Genomic DNA, 14469 nt, shown 5'->3' with positions numbered 1-14469 from the left:
TTAAAACTTTTTAAAGTTTATGTCCTTAGTCAAAGTATACTTTAAAAGTTTGTGTTTGAAATCAAACAATAGCTAATTTACCTAATTTTAGTTTTACTACAAATTTTGAACTATAAATGTTGCTAAAAATTAAAAAGTTTTTTTTTTTAATTTATCTACAAAACTACATTCAGAAATACTAAAAACATTAACAAACTTAAAAACTCTTGTAAATTAACGTTTTTTAGGGATTTTTTAACTAAAACTACTTTTTACAACTTTAACTTAAGTTTAGTCTTGGTCTGAAAGTTTTTTTCTTCTTTTAAACTACTTATATATCTTGTTTAAGGTTTTACGTAATTACAAAAAAATAAAAACTACAAGTAAAATATACTTAACCTTAAGAGTTCAATTTTTGTTTTTATTAAATACAACTTTATTTTAATTATTATATCAATGCAGTTCAAGTGCAGATTTTATGTAAATAATAAGATTAGTAACTATGAGCAAAACATTAAAAAGTATTGAAAAAAATAATTTATTTTTTTGTCTGTTTTTAACAACATTTTTAACTAATAAAAAATTATCGTTTTTTTTCGTCTTCTTTTTCCATTAATGTTTGTTCATTAACCTCCTGACGAGTGTGAATGTTTCAAAAGGTTTTTCAGCTGGAGCCATGTGACCTGCACCCTGTGAAATTTAAAACTTTATAAAAATTTTAACCTAATTATAAAAAATCATAACATATTTTTGCAAAATAATCTTACCCGCTTGTTATAAGTTTAAAAGTCCTATAAAATGTTTATTATTTATTTTTATAACTTTAGAGCTAAAATGAGAAATATTTACAATCTACAAATATAATAAGCTAGTATAATTTTTTTTACAGTTAGTTTATATAATTTCTAAATTTGTTGAACCTTAACAGTTGCGAACCAAAGATTGCCGAATTTTTCGAGAAACCCAGCAATATTTTGTGAATTGTTTTTCGTCACATACCAAGGAGATCTGTCTTTTGTTCTCTGCAACAAAATGTTTAACTTATAAAATTTAGTAAGTTTAAAAACTATACAAAAGTTGTGAGAATTATACAAAGTCACAATTAAAAATAGTAAAGTGATAAAGTTAAAAGAATACAAAAAACTGATGACATGTTCTTAAAAGAACATTGAAGAATTTTTTAGTGGTTGCTCGCTATTAACAAATTTTTAGTATAAAGTTTTGTATTAGTAAATTAACAAATGTACTAAAGATTTAAATAGATAACATAAAAATTCCTTCATATCTAATTTTTGAAAATAAAAAAGTTTATAAAGCCTATCTAACAAATTATAAAACATATAAAGCTACATTAATAACTTAAATAAAATTTATATAGGAAAAAAAAAACTAATTTAGACATTAAAGTATTCAAGTTGATAAGTTGTATTTATGAAGTTTTTAAACTAATTGCTTTTTTTTTCTGTAATAGCATTAACGAAAACTAACTTTTATTCCTGTTTTTGATATAAAAGTTTCTCCAGACAAAAATGGGCAGACTAAATCAAGATCACCAAAATAAAGTAGAACATCAACTCCCTGGACAAAAAAAAAGTTAAGACTTTTATCATGGCACTTAATCTTTTTTAATTATACAAAATCGTAAGTTATAATAACAAAATAAAACTAAATAACTTTAATAATAGTTAAATGTGACAATTTTTTACGCTTTATTGAACCGTTAATAACTTCAACTAACAGCTTTATTAATAGTCTTTACTTGATCTGAAACATCTGAAACATCTGAGACTGTGCGATTATACTTCATATTGATATAACTTCTGTATGTAAAAATGAAACATTGAAATATTTAAAAGGAGTTTTTTCAACACTACTTATTTAGCTATAAAACTGTAGGTTACTACAATATAAGTTTAGCTTTATTAGAGATTTTTCACTTTATATGCTAAAAGTTTACGAAATAAAGCAGTCCTTTAAACATATAAGTTTGAATATAGAACTTATAGAAATTGTTTTTCAAACCTGCATGCTTCGAATTTTATATTTTCAGCATGAATTGCTTTCTTAACGTCGTCACGTTGAAAATACTCTTGGTATTTTATATTTGCAAGTTGGCATGTTGAATAACTCTGTTTTGCAGTAAAAATTTTTTAATAAAATAAGTTTATGTATACTATAAAGTCTAGAATCAAGCGTCACACACTTTTAACTATAATTTTTTGAAGTATTTGTTTACGTACTAAGTTTACGTAAAAGACCTCGTCAGTGCTTAAAAAATCTAAAAAGATATGAAACAGTCATGGAAAGTAGCATTTAAACAATTAAATTAAAATAAAAAACTACTTTTTTACTTAAAATTTTCTATTAAAAAACTAAAAGAATAAGTTTTAATATTAAGGTTGAATTAAAAGTAGAGTTTATACTTTAGTTAAGTTTTAAAATCAACTTAACAACAATGATAATAATGAAAGCTGTATCTAGCTTATTTTATTTTAGTTAATGTTTAAAGTAAACATTGCTTAAGCAAAAATGTAGCTAATAAATTGAGCTTAAAGTTGAGATGCATTTTAACGCACTTATAACTATGCATCTAATATAGTATATTCAAATAATAATATGAAAATAGTTTAGATATTTATTATAACCTTATAGAAGAACATATACGGTTAAATGATTAAGTATGAACAAAAAATATACCAAAACTTTTTATAAATCACCAATATCTATACCAGGATTAATGTAAACAATTAGAAAAAAATTTACTATTAATATTTTTTGCATATCATAATAGTTTTGGTGCTTAGTACTAAAATTAAATTCTCTAATAGTAGTTAAAGTAGTTAGAGAGTTTATTTTTTACATATAAAACTTGTTTTATGACGAAAACAGTATATAGTATATGGTAGGTACTTACTGTTTCAATATTAAAATAGTTATCCCCAGATTTTTTTTATTTTAATTGTAGTTTTTTTTGTTTCATCAGATTGCTTTAGTAACTTCAAATATTTTTCTCCTGGTAACTTTCCATTTTTAATGTTTTCAACGGTTAGTGCCTTTTTGAAAATTTTAATTGTTGAAAAACTAAATTTATAAAATTGTTCGTAATCATTTAAATGCAAACCCGTATACAAGAAATATTATGTATTTAAATATCTTACGGGCTCTTTTGCTAATAAGTCCAATCGTACTTTAGCTGCATCCATCATAGTTTTAGGTTCTACGTCTTCATTATCTTCGTGCACATTATCATCCACCAAACCGAAATCAATCAGGTCATTGTAATCATAACGGTCAGATGGAGAATTGTCGTCATAATTTGTCTAAAGTTTATACAACGAGTTTTATTTGAAAAAGCTTAAATATTTTATTTGCTTGCAATTAAAGTGTTAAATAAATGATTTCGTGGTTGTTCGACTAAATTGTTGATTATCTTATCTTACGATTCTTTATTTAGATTATTATAACAGGTTCTGCAAAGCTAACAAACAGTTACTATAACTTAACAGTATTTAAGCACAACAGTCAAAGACCATGTTGATCAACAAGTACGCTTAATGAATTATAATACTTAATCACAACTAAATGCAACTACAGCTGGAAAAATGGAAGACAACAACTATTTGTTATTTACTCATATATAAATCATCTGTTTACAATAATTTGAAGTTTTGACATTTATGCTATGGCTAAGTTTATGATGTTTTTAGTGCGGGTGTCTAGTTTAAAAAAAACCACATAATTGTTTAAAGTGTTTTTTTCGGGTTAATAGAGTTTTAAGCAACTATTAAGATGTCATTTGTTCTTTATTAATATGTCTAATGAATGACTTATGATGTGAATAGGATTGAAAGAGCTATATATTTTATATTTTATCCCTATTTATAAACTAATGTGGAAGTTTTTAGTAATCTCAGTTTTATTTTGACTTTTTTTATTATTTTATACAAAGTTACAATTTTCAAAAATAAGTAAAATAATAAATTCTAACAGTTAATTATTTTTCAAATACAAAATATTAAAGTAGAATTTCGTATTCTTTTAGCCTTTACTTTTACGAGGTTATAAATTAAAATCATTACTAGTTTTCTAGAGTAAGAATTTATTTTCTTTTAATTTGTACCTTGTTTTACAGTTTAAAACTATTGCAAAAGTTAATATTCTGTTATGTTTTTATGTAGCAGTAAAGTTTAATCTTAAGTTTAACGTATGTTTTATTTTTGTTTGTATTCTATTTTGTATTTTAAGCCTATATTTAATTTTTCTTGAACATAGAATATAACGTTTAATTTTTTAAAAGTTATTAGTATCCTAAAAAATAATTAGCATGTCTAAACCTCTTTTCTATTCAAGTTACAAGCTTTTTAAGACCTTGAGAATTCGGATCCTAATTTGAAAATATGATCTGGACTAGAGTAATGTGATAAATGTATAGTTTATTCTTGAACGATATATTTACTGTGTAGTTTTAGCATTATTCTTCGTTTTATCTTTTCAGTAGGTGCAAAGGTCAAGACAAACCACTCAAACAAAAATCTTATTAAAAGCTTTTACTGCTGCATGTTCGAGCAGATAGTAATTTTATTTTATTGAAATATACAACGTTTTTTTAGTATTTTAAAATAGCTTATAATTAAGATATTTCAATGAAATTTTAGTTTTAAACAAATTTACCAACGTAATTTTGTTTCAAATTAACTTAGTTATTTTAAGAAAGATTTAGTTTGCTAACATACTAATCTAAAGCATTAGAATACCACAATATATTTAATTTTGCATATAAACTATTCACTCAATTATTTTGTTTTTTAGGCAACGATCAAAAAACTCTTTTATACTTCACAAAACTCAAAAATATTCTTATAAAAAGTTTATTTTTAAAGATTACTAATTTAAAAAAATATTTATTAAAGCAACAAAAATGATGAAGTCACGTGTTTTGTTGGTGCTTTTTATTGCAGCTTTGTTTGCGAAGAAAATAAGTTCCAGAACAATAAATCCCGAAACAACATTCACGAATGACAGAATATCCTGGCTTCCAGGCGTTCAAAAGATGCCAGAATTTAACATGTACTCTGGGTACTTGGACAGCGGTAACGGAGACCAGCTGTTCTACTGGTAATTATTTACGCAAAAAAAATATATGAATATTACAATTTCGAACCTAAGTACTGATTAGAATTTAATAGTTTGTATTTTTTATACTTTTTGGTTTACTTTATCATTCAAAACAAAGAATGGAAAAACTAAATATGTATGCAACTGTAGGTTTTTAAATAATAACAACGATAAAAAAATACCTAGATTTTTTTCTTTATTTCCTAACTTTCAGCTAATATGTTTCCTTCAATCTTTAAATTGAGCAAAAATCAATTTTTTTAGGCACTTTATCAAAATTAATTTTCATTGGAAAGAATAAAAACCTAAAGAAGCTTTTCAAATTAACTAAAACCTAATTCAAATCAACTATGACAACACACAGGTTAAACGAAGCGGAAAGCGGAAGTGAGGAAAAACTCATTTTGTGGCTGAATGGTGGTCCAGGTTGTAGCTCCTTGTACGGTCTCATGAAAGAAAACGGTCCATTTAATGTTGGTGTTAATTTTTGTTTATTATTACAAAGGCTTTAACTTTTGTTAAAGTTTAAAACGAAAAAAGTTTAAATTTATTTATTGTTTGTGTTTTTTGGGTATTCAAGCGTTAATTTTTTAGCTATTTCATGTTTTTTTGTTTCAGTAACTTAGTCTAACTATAAAGATTTTTAAAGTAATACTTAAGGGGAATCTTTTTTAAAATTTTATTGACTGGTAAGATAAAGCTTAATTTCTATATGTGTCGGCCATGGGTTTCGATCTTGTAAAGTTCAAATCAGATAATTTTCAAAGCTGACATTGGGAATCTTACGCCGTCAGGCCATACAATTACTCCTACTATTAATTTTACTTTTCTTGAAAACTTAAATGACATATAATACATACATTACAAATTACACAGTACAACTCAGAAAAGGAGGCATTGGAACCTAACAAGCACAGTTGGAACCGACTGGGTGCCACTTTGTATTTTGATTCCCCCGTTGGTACTGGCTTCTCATACACGAAAGGAAACACTAAAGCTAGTGATCTCAATGATGAGAGGGTTAATTATTTGAATTTTTAAATTATATTAAAATGTTTTGGAAGTATTGTAAGCAATAAATAATGTTGCTAAGCTAATAAAGGTTATAAAGTAGTTGAAACCATTAAAATGTGTTTTGTAGTATAATTAATAATTCTAAATACATTATCTCTTTATTCTAAAAAAGAGTTCTAGAAAAAAAAAGTCAAACAATAAAACCGGTTATAACAGGTTTTATAAATTCACAACCAAACAACAACTTACTTAGGTTGTTTATAAAAAAAAATGTTTTAATTTTAAGTGTTTAGAACTAAACTTTAACTAAAAACCTTGTTGTTTTACGTAAGTTTAAGCAACTATAAGCAGTCTTATTGAGCATTAGCTATAAAATCAATGTATATCTGATTTGCTAATTAAATTAAAAAAACACAACTTGTAACATTTACGTACTGTACTTTCTATTTAAGAACGTGAAAACCTTGACGTAAAATAAACTGACCTTCTAAATATTGTACAGCATAAAATTTCAACCTCACAGACAGCGGAATCTTTATTAAAAGCTCTAAAGCACTTTTTTACGTTTTACCCGAGATTTGAAAATGCTGAATTGTATTTGAGCGGAGAAAGTTATGCTGGTATTTATCTACCCATACTGGCTGCTGAAATAATAAAAGAAAATGGAATTATAGCAAAAAACTTAAAGGTATAGTTTTATATTATACTGTTAAAATGTTATATTGTACTGTTTATCGAAAATATGCAATTATTATATATCAATTGTTTGTATCGCTTTTTTTAAAAGAAGGCTTAAAAAGTATTAAGCAAACCAATGAAAATTTCACCAATTACGAAAAAAAACAAATATAAATTTTATTAATTTTAAATTACATAACATTTTACAAAATAACCAAGTTATGCAATATGTAAAAACTCACAGTTTACATCTTTCTAAAATTAAACTATTACCTAATTTGATTGAAACAGTTTTACACAAAAAACAAAACCGTTTAAATGCAGGGCGTTCTTCTTGGAAATCCGTTATTAGGCATGAAAGTTGCGGACGAATCGAGATACGACTATTTTTATTACCACGGGTTCATTAATCAACCACTTTACGAAAAACTAAAGAGTTGCAGCTCAGGACAAAAACAGCATGATTGTTATAGAGCAGTGAGTTTTGATATATATGTATACAGCTCTTTCAATTGCTTATCACATTAATATTTTAGAACATAAGTGCACATGAAATTAGTCAAAATATCTTTAAGAATTGTTACGTAATTAAAAAAAATTATTCAAAGAAATAATACAGAGTAAACTTGCTTTAACAATCAGAATTTTAGGAATAATAGATAGAGAAGTGTATCACTAAACAGTTTTTTTCGTTTATTTAAGGCTAGGATTAAGTTTAAATTTTCGATCACATGCTTTTCAAAATTACAAAGAGTACATTCATGTTGTTTAAGTAAATAAATAGATATACATGTTTATATTTATATTAATAAAATATACAAAATAAACTTTTGCTTGGAACAGCTGTTTCTGCGTTTAATATGCGTCTTCAGCCAAGTATTTTATTCAATGATAAGAAAATTTGTAGCGACATCAACAAAATTATACAAAGTTATGTATTACGTAATATTAGAATTTTATTTGATTTGCTATAATTCCATTTTCTTTTATTATTTCAGCAGCCAGTATGGGTAGATAAATACCAGCATAACTTTCTCCGCTCAAATACAATTCAGCATTTTCAAATCTCGGGTAAAACGTAAAAAAGTGCTTTAGAGCTTTTAATAAAAATTCCGCTGTCTGTGAGGTTGAAATTTTATGCTGTACAATATTTAGAAGGTCAGTTTATTTTACGTCAAGGTTTTCACGTTCTTAAATAGAAAGTACAGTACGTAAATGTTACAAGTTGTGTTTTTTTAATTTAATTAGCAAATCAGATATACATTGATTTTATAGCTAATGCTCAATAAGACTGCTTATAGTTGCTTAAACTTACGTAAAACAACAAGGTTTTTAGTTAAAGTTTAGTTCTAAACACTTAAAATTAAAACATTTTTTTTTATAAACAACCTAAGTAAGTTGTTGTTTGGTTGTGAATTTATAAAACCTGTTATAACCGGTTTTATTGTTTGGCTTTTTTTTTCTAGAACTCTTTTTTAGAATAAAGAGATAATGTATTTAGAATTATTAATTATACTACAAAACACATTTTAATGGTTTCAACTACTTTATAACCTTTATTAGCTTAGCAACATTATTTATTGCTTACAATACTTCCAAAACATTTTAATATAATTTAAAAATTCAAATAATTAACCCTCTCATCATTGAGATCACTAGCTTTAGTGTTTCCTTTCGTGTATGAGAAGCCAGTACCAACGGGGGAATCAAAATACAAAGTGGCACCCAGTCGGTTCCAACTGTGCTTGTTAGGTTCCAATGCCTTCTTTTCTGAGTTGTACTGTGTAATTTGTAATGTATGTATTATATATCATTTAAGTTTTCAAGAAAAGTAAAATTAATAGTAGGAGTAATTGTATGGCCTGACGGCGTAAGATTCCCAATGTCAGCTTTGAAAATTATCTGATTTGAACTTTACAAGATCGAAACCCATGGCCGACACATATAGAAATTAAGCTTTATCTTACCAGTCAATAAAATTTTAAAAAGGATTCCCCTTAAGTATTACTTTAAAAATCTTTATAGTTAGACTAAGTTACTGAAACAAAAAAACATGAAATAGCTAAAAAATTAACGCTTGAATACCCAAAAAACACAAACAATAAATAAATTTAAACTTTTTTCGTTTTAAACTTTAACAAAAGTTAAAGCCTTTGTAATAATAAACAAAAATTAACACCAACATTAAATGGACCGTTTTCTTTCATGAGACCGTACAAGGAGCTACAACCTGGACCACCATTCAGCCACAAAATGAGTTTTTCCTCACTTCCGCTTTCCGCTTCGTTTAACCTGTGTGTTGTCATAGTTGATTTGAATTAGGTTTTAGTTAATTTGAAAAGCTTCTTTAGGTTTTTATTCTTTCCAATGAAAATTAATTTTGATAAAGTGCCTAAAAAAATTGATTTTTGCTCAATTTAAAGATTGAAGGAAACATATTAGCTGAAAGTTAGGAAATAAAGAAAAAATCTAGGTATTTTTTTATCGTTGTTATTATTTAAAAACCTACAGTTGCATACATATTTAGTTTTTCCATTCTTTGTTTTGAATGATAAAGTAAACCAAAAAGTATAAAAAATACAAACTATTAAATTCTAATCAGTACTTAGGTTCGAAATTGTAATATTCATATATTTTTTTTGCGTAAACAATTACCAGTAGAACAGCTGGTCTCCGTTACCGCTGTCCAAGTACCCAGAGTACATGTTAAATTCTGGCATCTTTTGAACGCCTGGAAGCCAGGATATTCTGTCATTCATGAATGTTGTTTCGGGATTTATTGTTCTGGAACTTATTTTCTTCGCAAACAAAGCTGCAATAAAAAGCACCAACAAAACACGTGACTTCGTCATTTTTGTTGCTTTAATAAATATTTTTTTAAATTAGTAATCTTTAAAAATAAACTTTTTATAAGAATATTTTTGAGTTTTGTGAAGTATAAAAGAGTTTTTTGATCGTTGCCTAAAAAACAAAATAATTGAGTGAATAGTTTATATGCAAAATTAAATATATTGTGGTATTCTAATGCTTTAGATTAGTATGTTAGCAAACTAAATCTTTCTTAAAATAACTAAGTTAATTTGAAACAAAATTACGTTGGTAAATTTGTTTAAAACTAAAATTTCATTGAAATATCTTAATTATAAGCTATTTTAAAATACTAAAAAAACGTTGTATATTTCAATAAAATAAAATTACTATCTGCTCGAACATGCAGCAGTAAAAGCTTTTAATAAGATTTTTGTTTGAGTGGTTTGTTCTGACCTTTGCACCTACTGAAAAGATAAAACGAAGAATAATGCTAAAACTACACAGTAAATATATCGTTCAAGAATAAACTATACATTTATCACATTACTCTAGTCCAGATCATATTTTCAAATTAGGATCCGAATTCTCAAGGTCTTAAAAAGCTTGTAGTTTAAATAGAAAAGAAGTTTCGACATGCTAATTATTTTTAGGATACTTATAACTTTTAAAAAATTAAACGTTATATTCTATGTTCAAGAAAAAATAAATATAGGCTTAAAATACAAAATAAAATACAAACAAAAATAAAACATACGTTATACTTAAGATTAAACTTTACTGCTACATAAAAATATAACAGAATATTAACTTTCGCAATAGTTTTAAACTGTAAAACTAAGTACAAACTAAAATAAAATAAACTTATCATAAAATACAAATAAATTCTAACTCTGGAAAACTAGTAATGGTTTTAATTTATAACCTCGTAAAAGTAAAGGCTAAAAGCATACGAATTTCTACTTTAATATTTTGTATTTATAAAATAATTAACTATTAGAATTTAATTTTTTTTACTTATTTTTGGAAACTGTAACTTTGTATGAAAAAATAAAAAAAGCCAAAATAAAACTGAGATTACTAAAAGCTTTCCACATTAATTAATAAATAGGGATAAAATATATAGCTCTTTAAATCCTATTCACATCAAAAGTCATTCATTAGACATATTAATAAAGAACAAATGACATCTTAATAGTTGCTGAAAACTGTATTAACCCGAAAAACCCACTTTAAACAATTACGTGGTTATTTTAAACTAGACACCCGCACTAAAAACATCATAAACTAAGCCATAGCATAAATGTCAAAACTTCAAATTAAGATTACCAAACCAAATATCAAGCTGAACCAAGGACGTGTTTTGACTGGCTTCCTATTTTCTATAAGTCCCTATAAAAAAAATAAAAACAAGAAAAATCTTTAATAATTTCATTAAAAATTTAATTTGATCAGAATTTTTACATGTGCTAGCAGTTAGAAATGTGCTTTGTTGCCAATTTTAAATAAATTACTAATACTGTATTTATAAGATTGAAAGATAAAGAAAGTTTCAAGTTTTGCAGATCCAGTTCTTAGAATCAGCTAAAACATTTTTAAAAATTTAAATGTAATGTCATTAAAGAATTTAAACTTTAAACAAGCCTATTTTAAACTGGTCTTTTTAACCAACTTGTTCAGAAGTTTTCATTTAGATATGCTTAAATAAGTAATAATGTTTACTGTGCGTTATTTTTTATTTATAAAATTATTTAAACTTCAAAAACATTTACGCCAATTAAACTACGCCAACTTACTTGAAGAAAATAAATTTGTGTGAAGCCAATTTTTAAGAAATTTAAATATATACAGAGTTGCCACTCGTTTTTTAACATTTTTTCCAGATTTTTCAAATTTCTTCCAGGTTTTTATAAGTACACATTTTTTGGTTTATTTTTATTACAAAGTTAAATTTAAGGTAAGAAACTGTGTTAAATAGTATAAAAGATTAAAAAAAGGTACTGTTAAGTTAATTCAAAATCAAAATGTGTTTTTTAATAAAAAAATTTTTGGTGATGACAAAAATTTTTATCTATATGATAACGTTTTGAGTCAAACCAAAATTTTACTACTGAACATGTTAAAATTTTTAAAAATTCCAGGTTTTTCTAGGTTTTTTGTTCAAAATTCCAGGTTTTTCCAGGATTTTCTCAAAGTTTCTTAAATTCCACGTTTTTCCAGGTTTTTTTTGCCTAAATTGTCAAGTTCCAGATTTTTCCAGAATTCCAGGTAAAGTGGCAACCCTGTATATAGCAATTAAATAATGGGTTTAATAAAGCAGATTTCCCAAAAAATTTTACTATGAAGTCTTCATAAAAATTAAAAAAAAAAATTTAATATTTCACGTTTTGGTTCTTGAGTTCACTAAATACTGTCCATGGCATTAGTATATTAACATTTCAAAGTTTATTTTAAAATTTTATTGAATTAAAAATAAAACAAGTTTATAAACTAAATAAAATTAACAACTAAAAAAAAAATTAAAAAAATTCTAATTTTAAATAGAAATTCCATAGGACACTATTATAATATTGAAATGTTATTCTTAGATTACATATAGTTTATAATTAATTGTTACTCTTTTAACTATGATTTTTTAAATAAATTGCTAGTATTTTACAGTAAGTTATATCAAATAAAAAATCTTTTTTTTTTCTTTTTAAGCATTATTTTTGAGAAAATCTATTTTAATAAAATTAAAAGGAAGGGTAACTCTAAATCTTTTTATTAATAGTTATAAAAATATAATTTAATTTTTCATTAAAATTAACAATTTTTGCTTCATAGTATATTAATTACATAAATATTTCATTTTCTATGTATTTTTTTATTTAGAACTAATTTAGAAAAAAAAAAATTATTTGTCAACAAAAATAAAAGCTACCCCTTTTTTAAAAGCCTAGGCACGCTTCTGAGCTGAAATAACTTTAAAGTGATCTTACTAAAATTAATTTAAACATCTACAAAGGAATTTTGAATGTTCTCGTAGGAAAAATCCAAAATGTTACAGAAATAGGTTTTTGGGCAAAGATACAAGGAAACAGGTGAAATGTGCACGAAGACAATTTCATACTTCGTAAAATGCACGAAGGGACACTTTTACCAGAAGGCATATTTGCACGGAGGGTCACTTTTGCACGAAGAGTCAATTTTGCACGAGAGTAAAAAATAAAGTAATAAGAGAAAAAGATAAGTTGATAAAAAAGTCAAACAGAAAACAAATTTACCGATCGAGGGTAAGAGTTAGGGGTAACAGTGTAAGTAAAAAAAAATAAATAAAAATAAAAAGTAAAAAAAAGCTATTGACCGAGGGTAAAGGTTAGAATAAAAATACCTTTTAAAAGTTACAAAAAAAAAGTTTAAGAATAAAAAACAAATTATAAAAGAAACAAAAGAGAAGCAAAAAAAGTTACCGACCGAGGGTAAAGGTTATGGGTAATAGCGATAGTAAAAAAAAACTATTTGTATAAAATTTGTAACAAAAATAAATAATTTGATTTTTTATAAGCCCTGCAAGTACGACCACTCGTGCAAAATTGACACCATGCAAAAGTGTCTTCGTACAAAAATATCCCTTCGTGCAAAAACTTTTAGTGATCTTTTAGTGACAAGGTGATAATAATTGAAAAGACAATAAAAACTCTACTGAAAAAAATAGAGATGAGACTCAAAACATAGTTAGTAAAAACCTTAAACTAAACAGAATCTAAATGAAAATATTATGCTAAAAATATGCTGTAATATCTTAATATAACCTTTTTCTAAATTGTAATAATATCAAAAGCTGTATAATTAATTATATAGAATAGACATAATGTTTAATAATTATTAACAATAGTATAATATAAAATAATTATACAATCTGACCTCTGGCCATAGAATACAAAAGTAGCTTAAACGCTGAACTTTTTTCTAGAATTAGCTTTATTTCACAGCAGCTGTAAGATTATTGTAAGCATTTTGTTACATTATTTTTAACAAAATGCCGACCAAAAAATCTCTTAACTTACAAAATTTTGTAAAATAAGTCAGCAAAAGTTTGTAAGCTTTAGTCAAAATGGTAAATATGGCTATTGATATTCTAAAATTTCATTATAGATCTAGGGTAAATGGTAAACTGGTTAAATGACACTTTTAGTTCAAAAAAATATAGATAAAAACATGATTTCATATTTTAGAAACAACATTATCTAAAAAACTAAAGTTTTTTTCATCAAAAAAATATATCACAAGTAGGTATAATTTTAATATTTTCAAGTTGATTTTAAAATACTTAAAAAAAAAAGGTCCATCTATAGGATTGTATAAACTTTATACTATAAAGTACTATTTACAAGTTTAAATACACATCACAAGTTTATTGAAAATTTTATAATCTATTTAAACAGACTTGTTCATACATAATGCTTCTATTAAAAATCCAATGTTAACTTTTGTAAAAAAAAATTGTATTTTTTAAAATTATCATTATTCATATTTTAAAAATGAACAATAATATCATTTACAGTAACCTCTCACATGTTACGCACTTGTGACGTTATGCACTCTCGTTTAGTTACGCATTTTAGAATTCTAAAAAATACAAAAAATAAAAATTTTAATTATCTTTAATATTACACAAATTGGGTTTATTGTATACTTTTAATTTAAAATATGTTTTTAAATGCTAACGCACCTCTCTTTATCTTTAGAACTTGTAAACTTATGTTGCTTGACTAATTAGTAAACATTTAGTTATACCTCAGTATATCAGAAATTTTGTTAAAAACAAGAGATTAGATTAAAATTCTGAAAGAAGTATGAATGTGTTAAATAATGAAAGTATAATGAAATAAT

The 14469-nt window shown here is 25.1% G+C and overlaps 2 protein-coding genes across 2 annotated transcripts; one reads left to right on the top strand and one right to left on the bottom strand.

The window, feature by feature from the left end:
• The first annotated feature begins 4897 nt into the window (after window positions 1–4897).
• LOC145836469 (uncharacterized) lies at window positions 4898–7465 on the top strand. Its single transcript, XM_082944267.1, has 5 exons — window positions 4898–5094; window positions 5459–5567; window positions 5971–6114; window positions 7111–7263; window positions 7406–7465. The coding sequence occupies exons 1-5, from the start codon at window positions 4898–4900 to the stop codon at window positions 7463–7465; spliced, it is 663 nt and encodes a 220-aa protein (XP_082800393.1).
• Window positions 7466–7734: 269 nt separating this feature from the next.
• LOC145836468 (lysosomal protective protein-like) lies at window positions 7735–9638 on the bottom strand. The gene is made up of 4 exons (XM_082944266.1): window positions 9442–9638; window positions 8970–9078; window positions 8423–8566; window positions 7735–7905 (listed from the first exon to the last, which is right to left on the bottom strand). The coding sequence occupies exons 1-4, from the start codon at window positions 9636–9638 to the stop codon at window positions 7735–7737; spliced, it is 621 nt and encodes a 206-aa protein (XP_082800392.1).
• Window positions 9639–14469: the final 4831 nt, after the last annotated feature.

This window comes from Thalia democratica, chromosome 5 (assembly GCF_965202585.1).
Source record: "Thalia democratica chromosome 5, ktThaDemo2.hap1.1, whole genome shotgun sequence".
Lineage (NCBI taxonomy): Eukaryota > Metazoa > Chordata > Thaliacea > Salpida > Salpidae > Thalia > Thalia democratica.
Note: the sequence above shows the minus strand (reverse complement) of the source record. Positions and strands in the feature narration are given on the sequence as shown.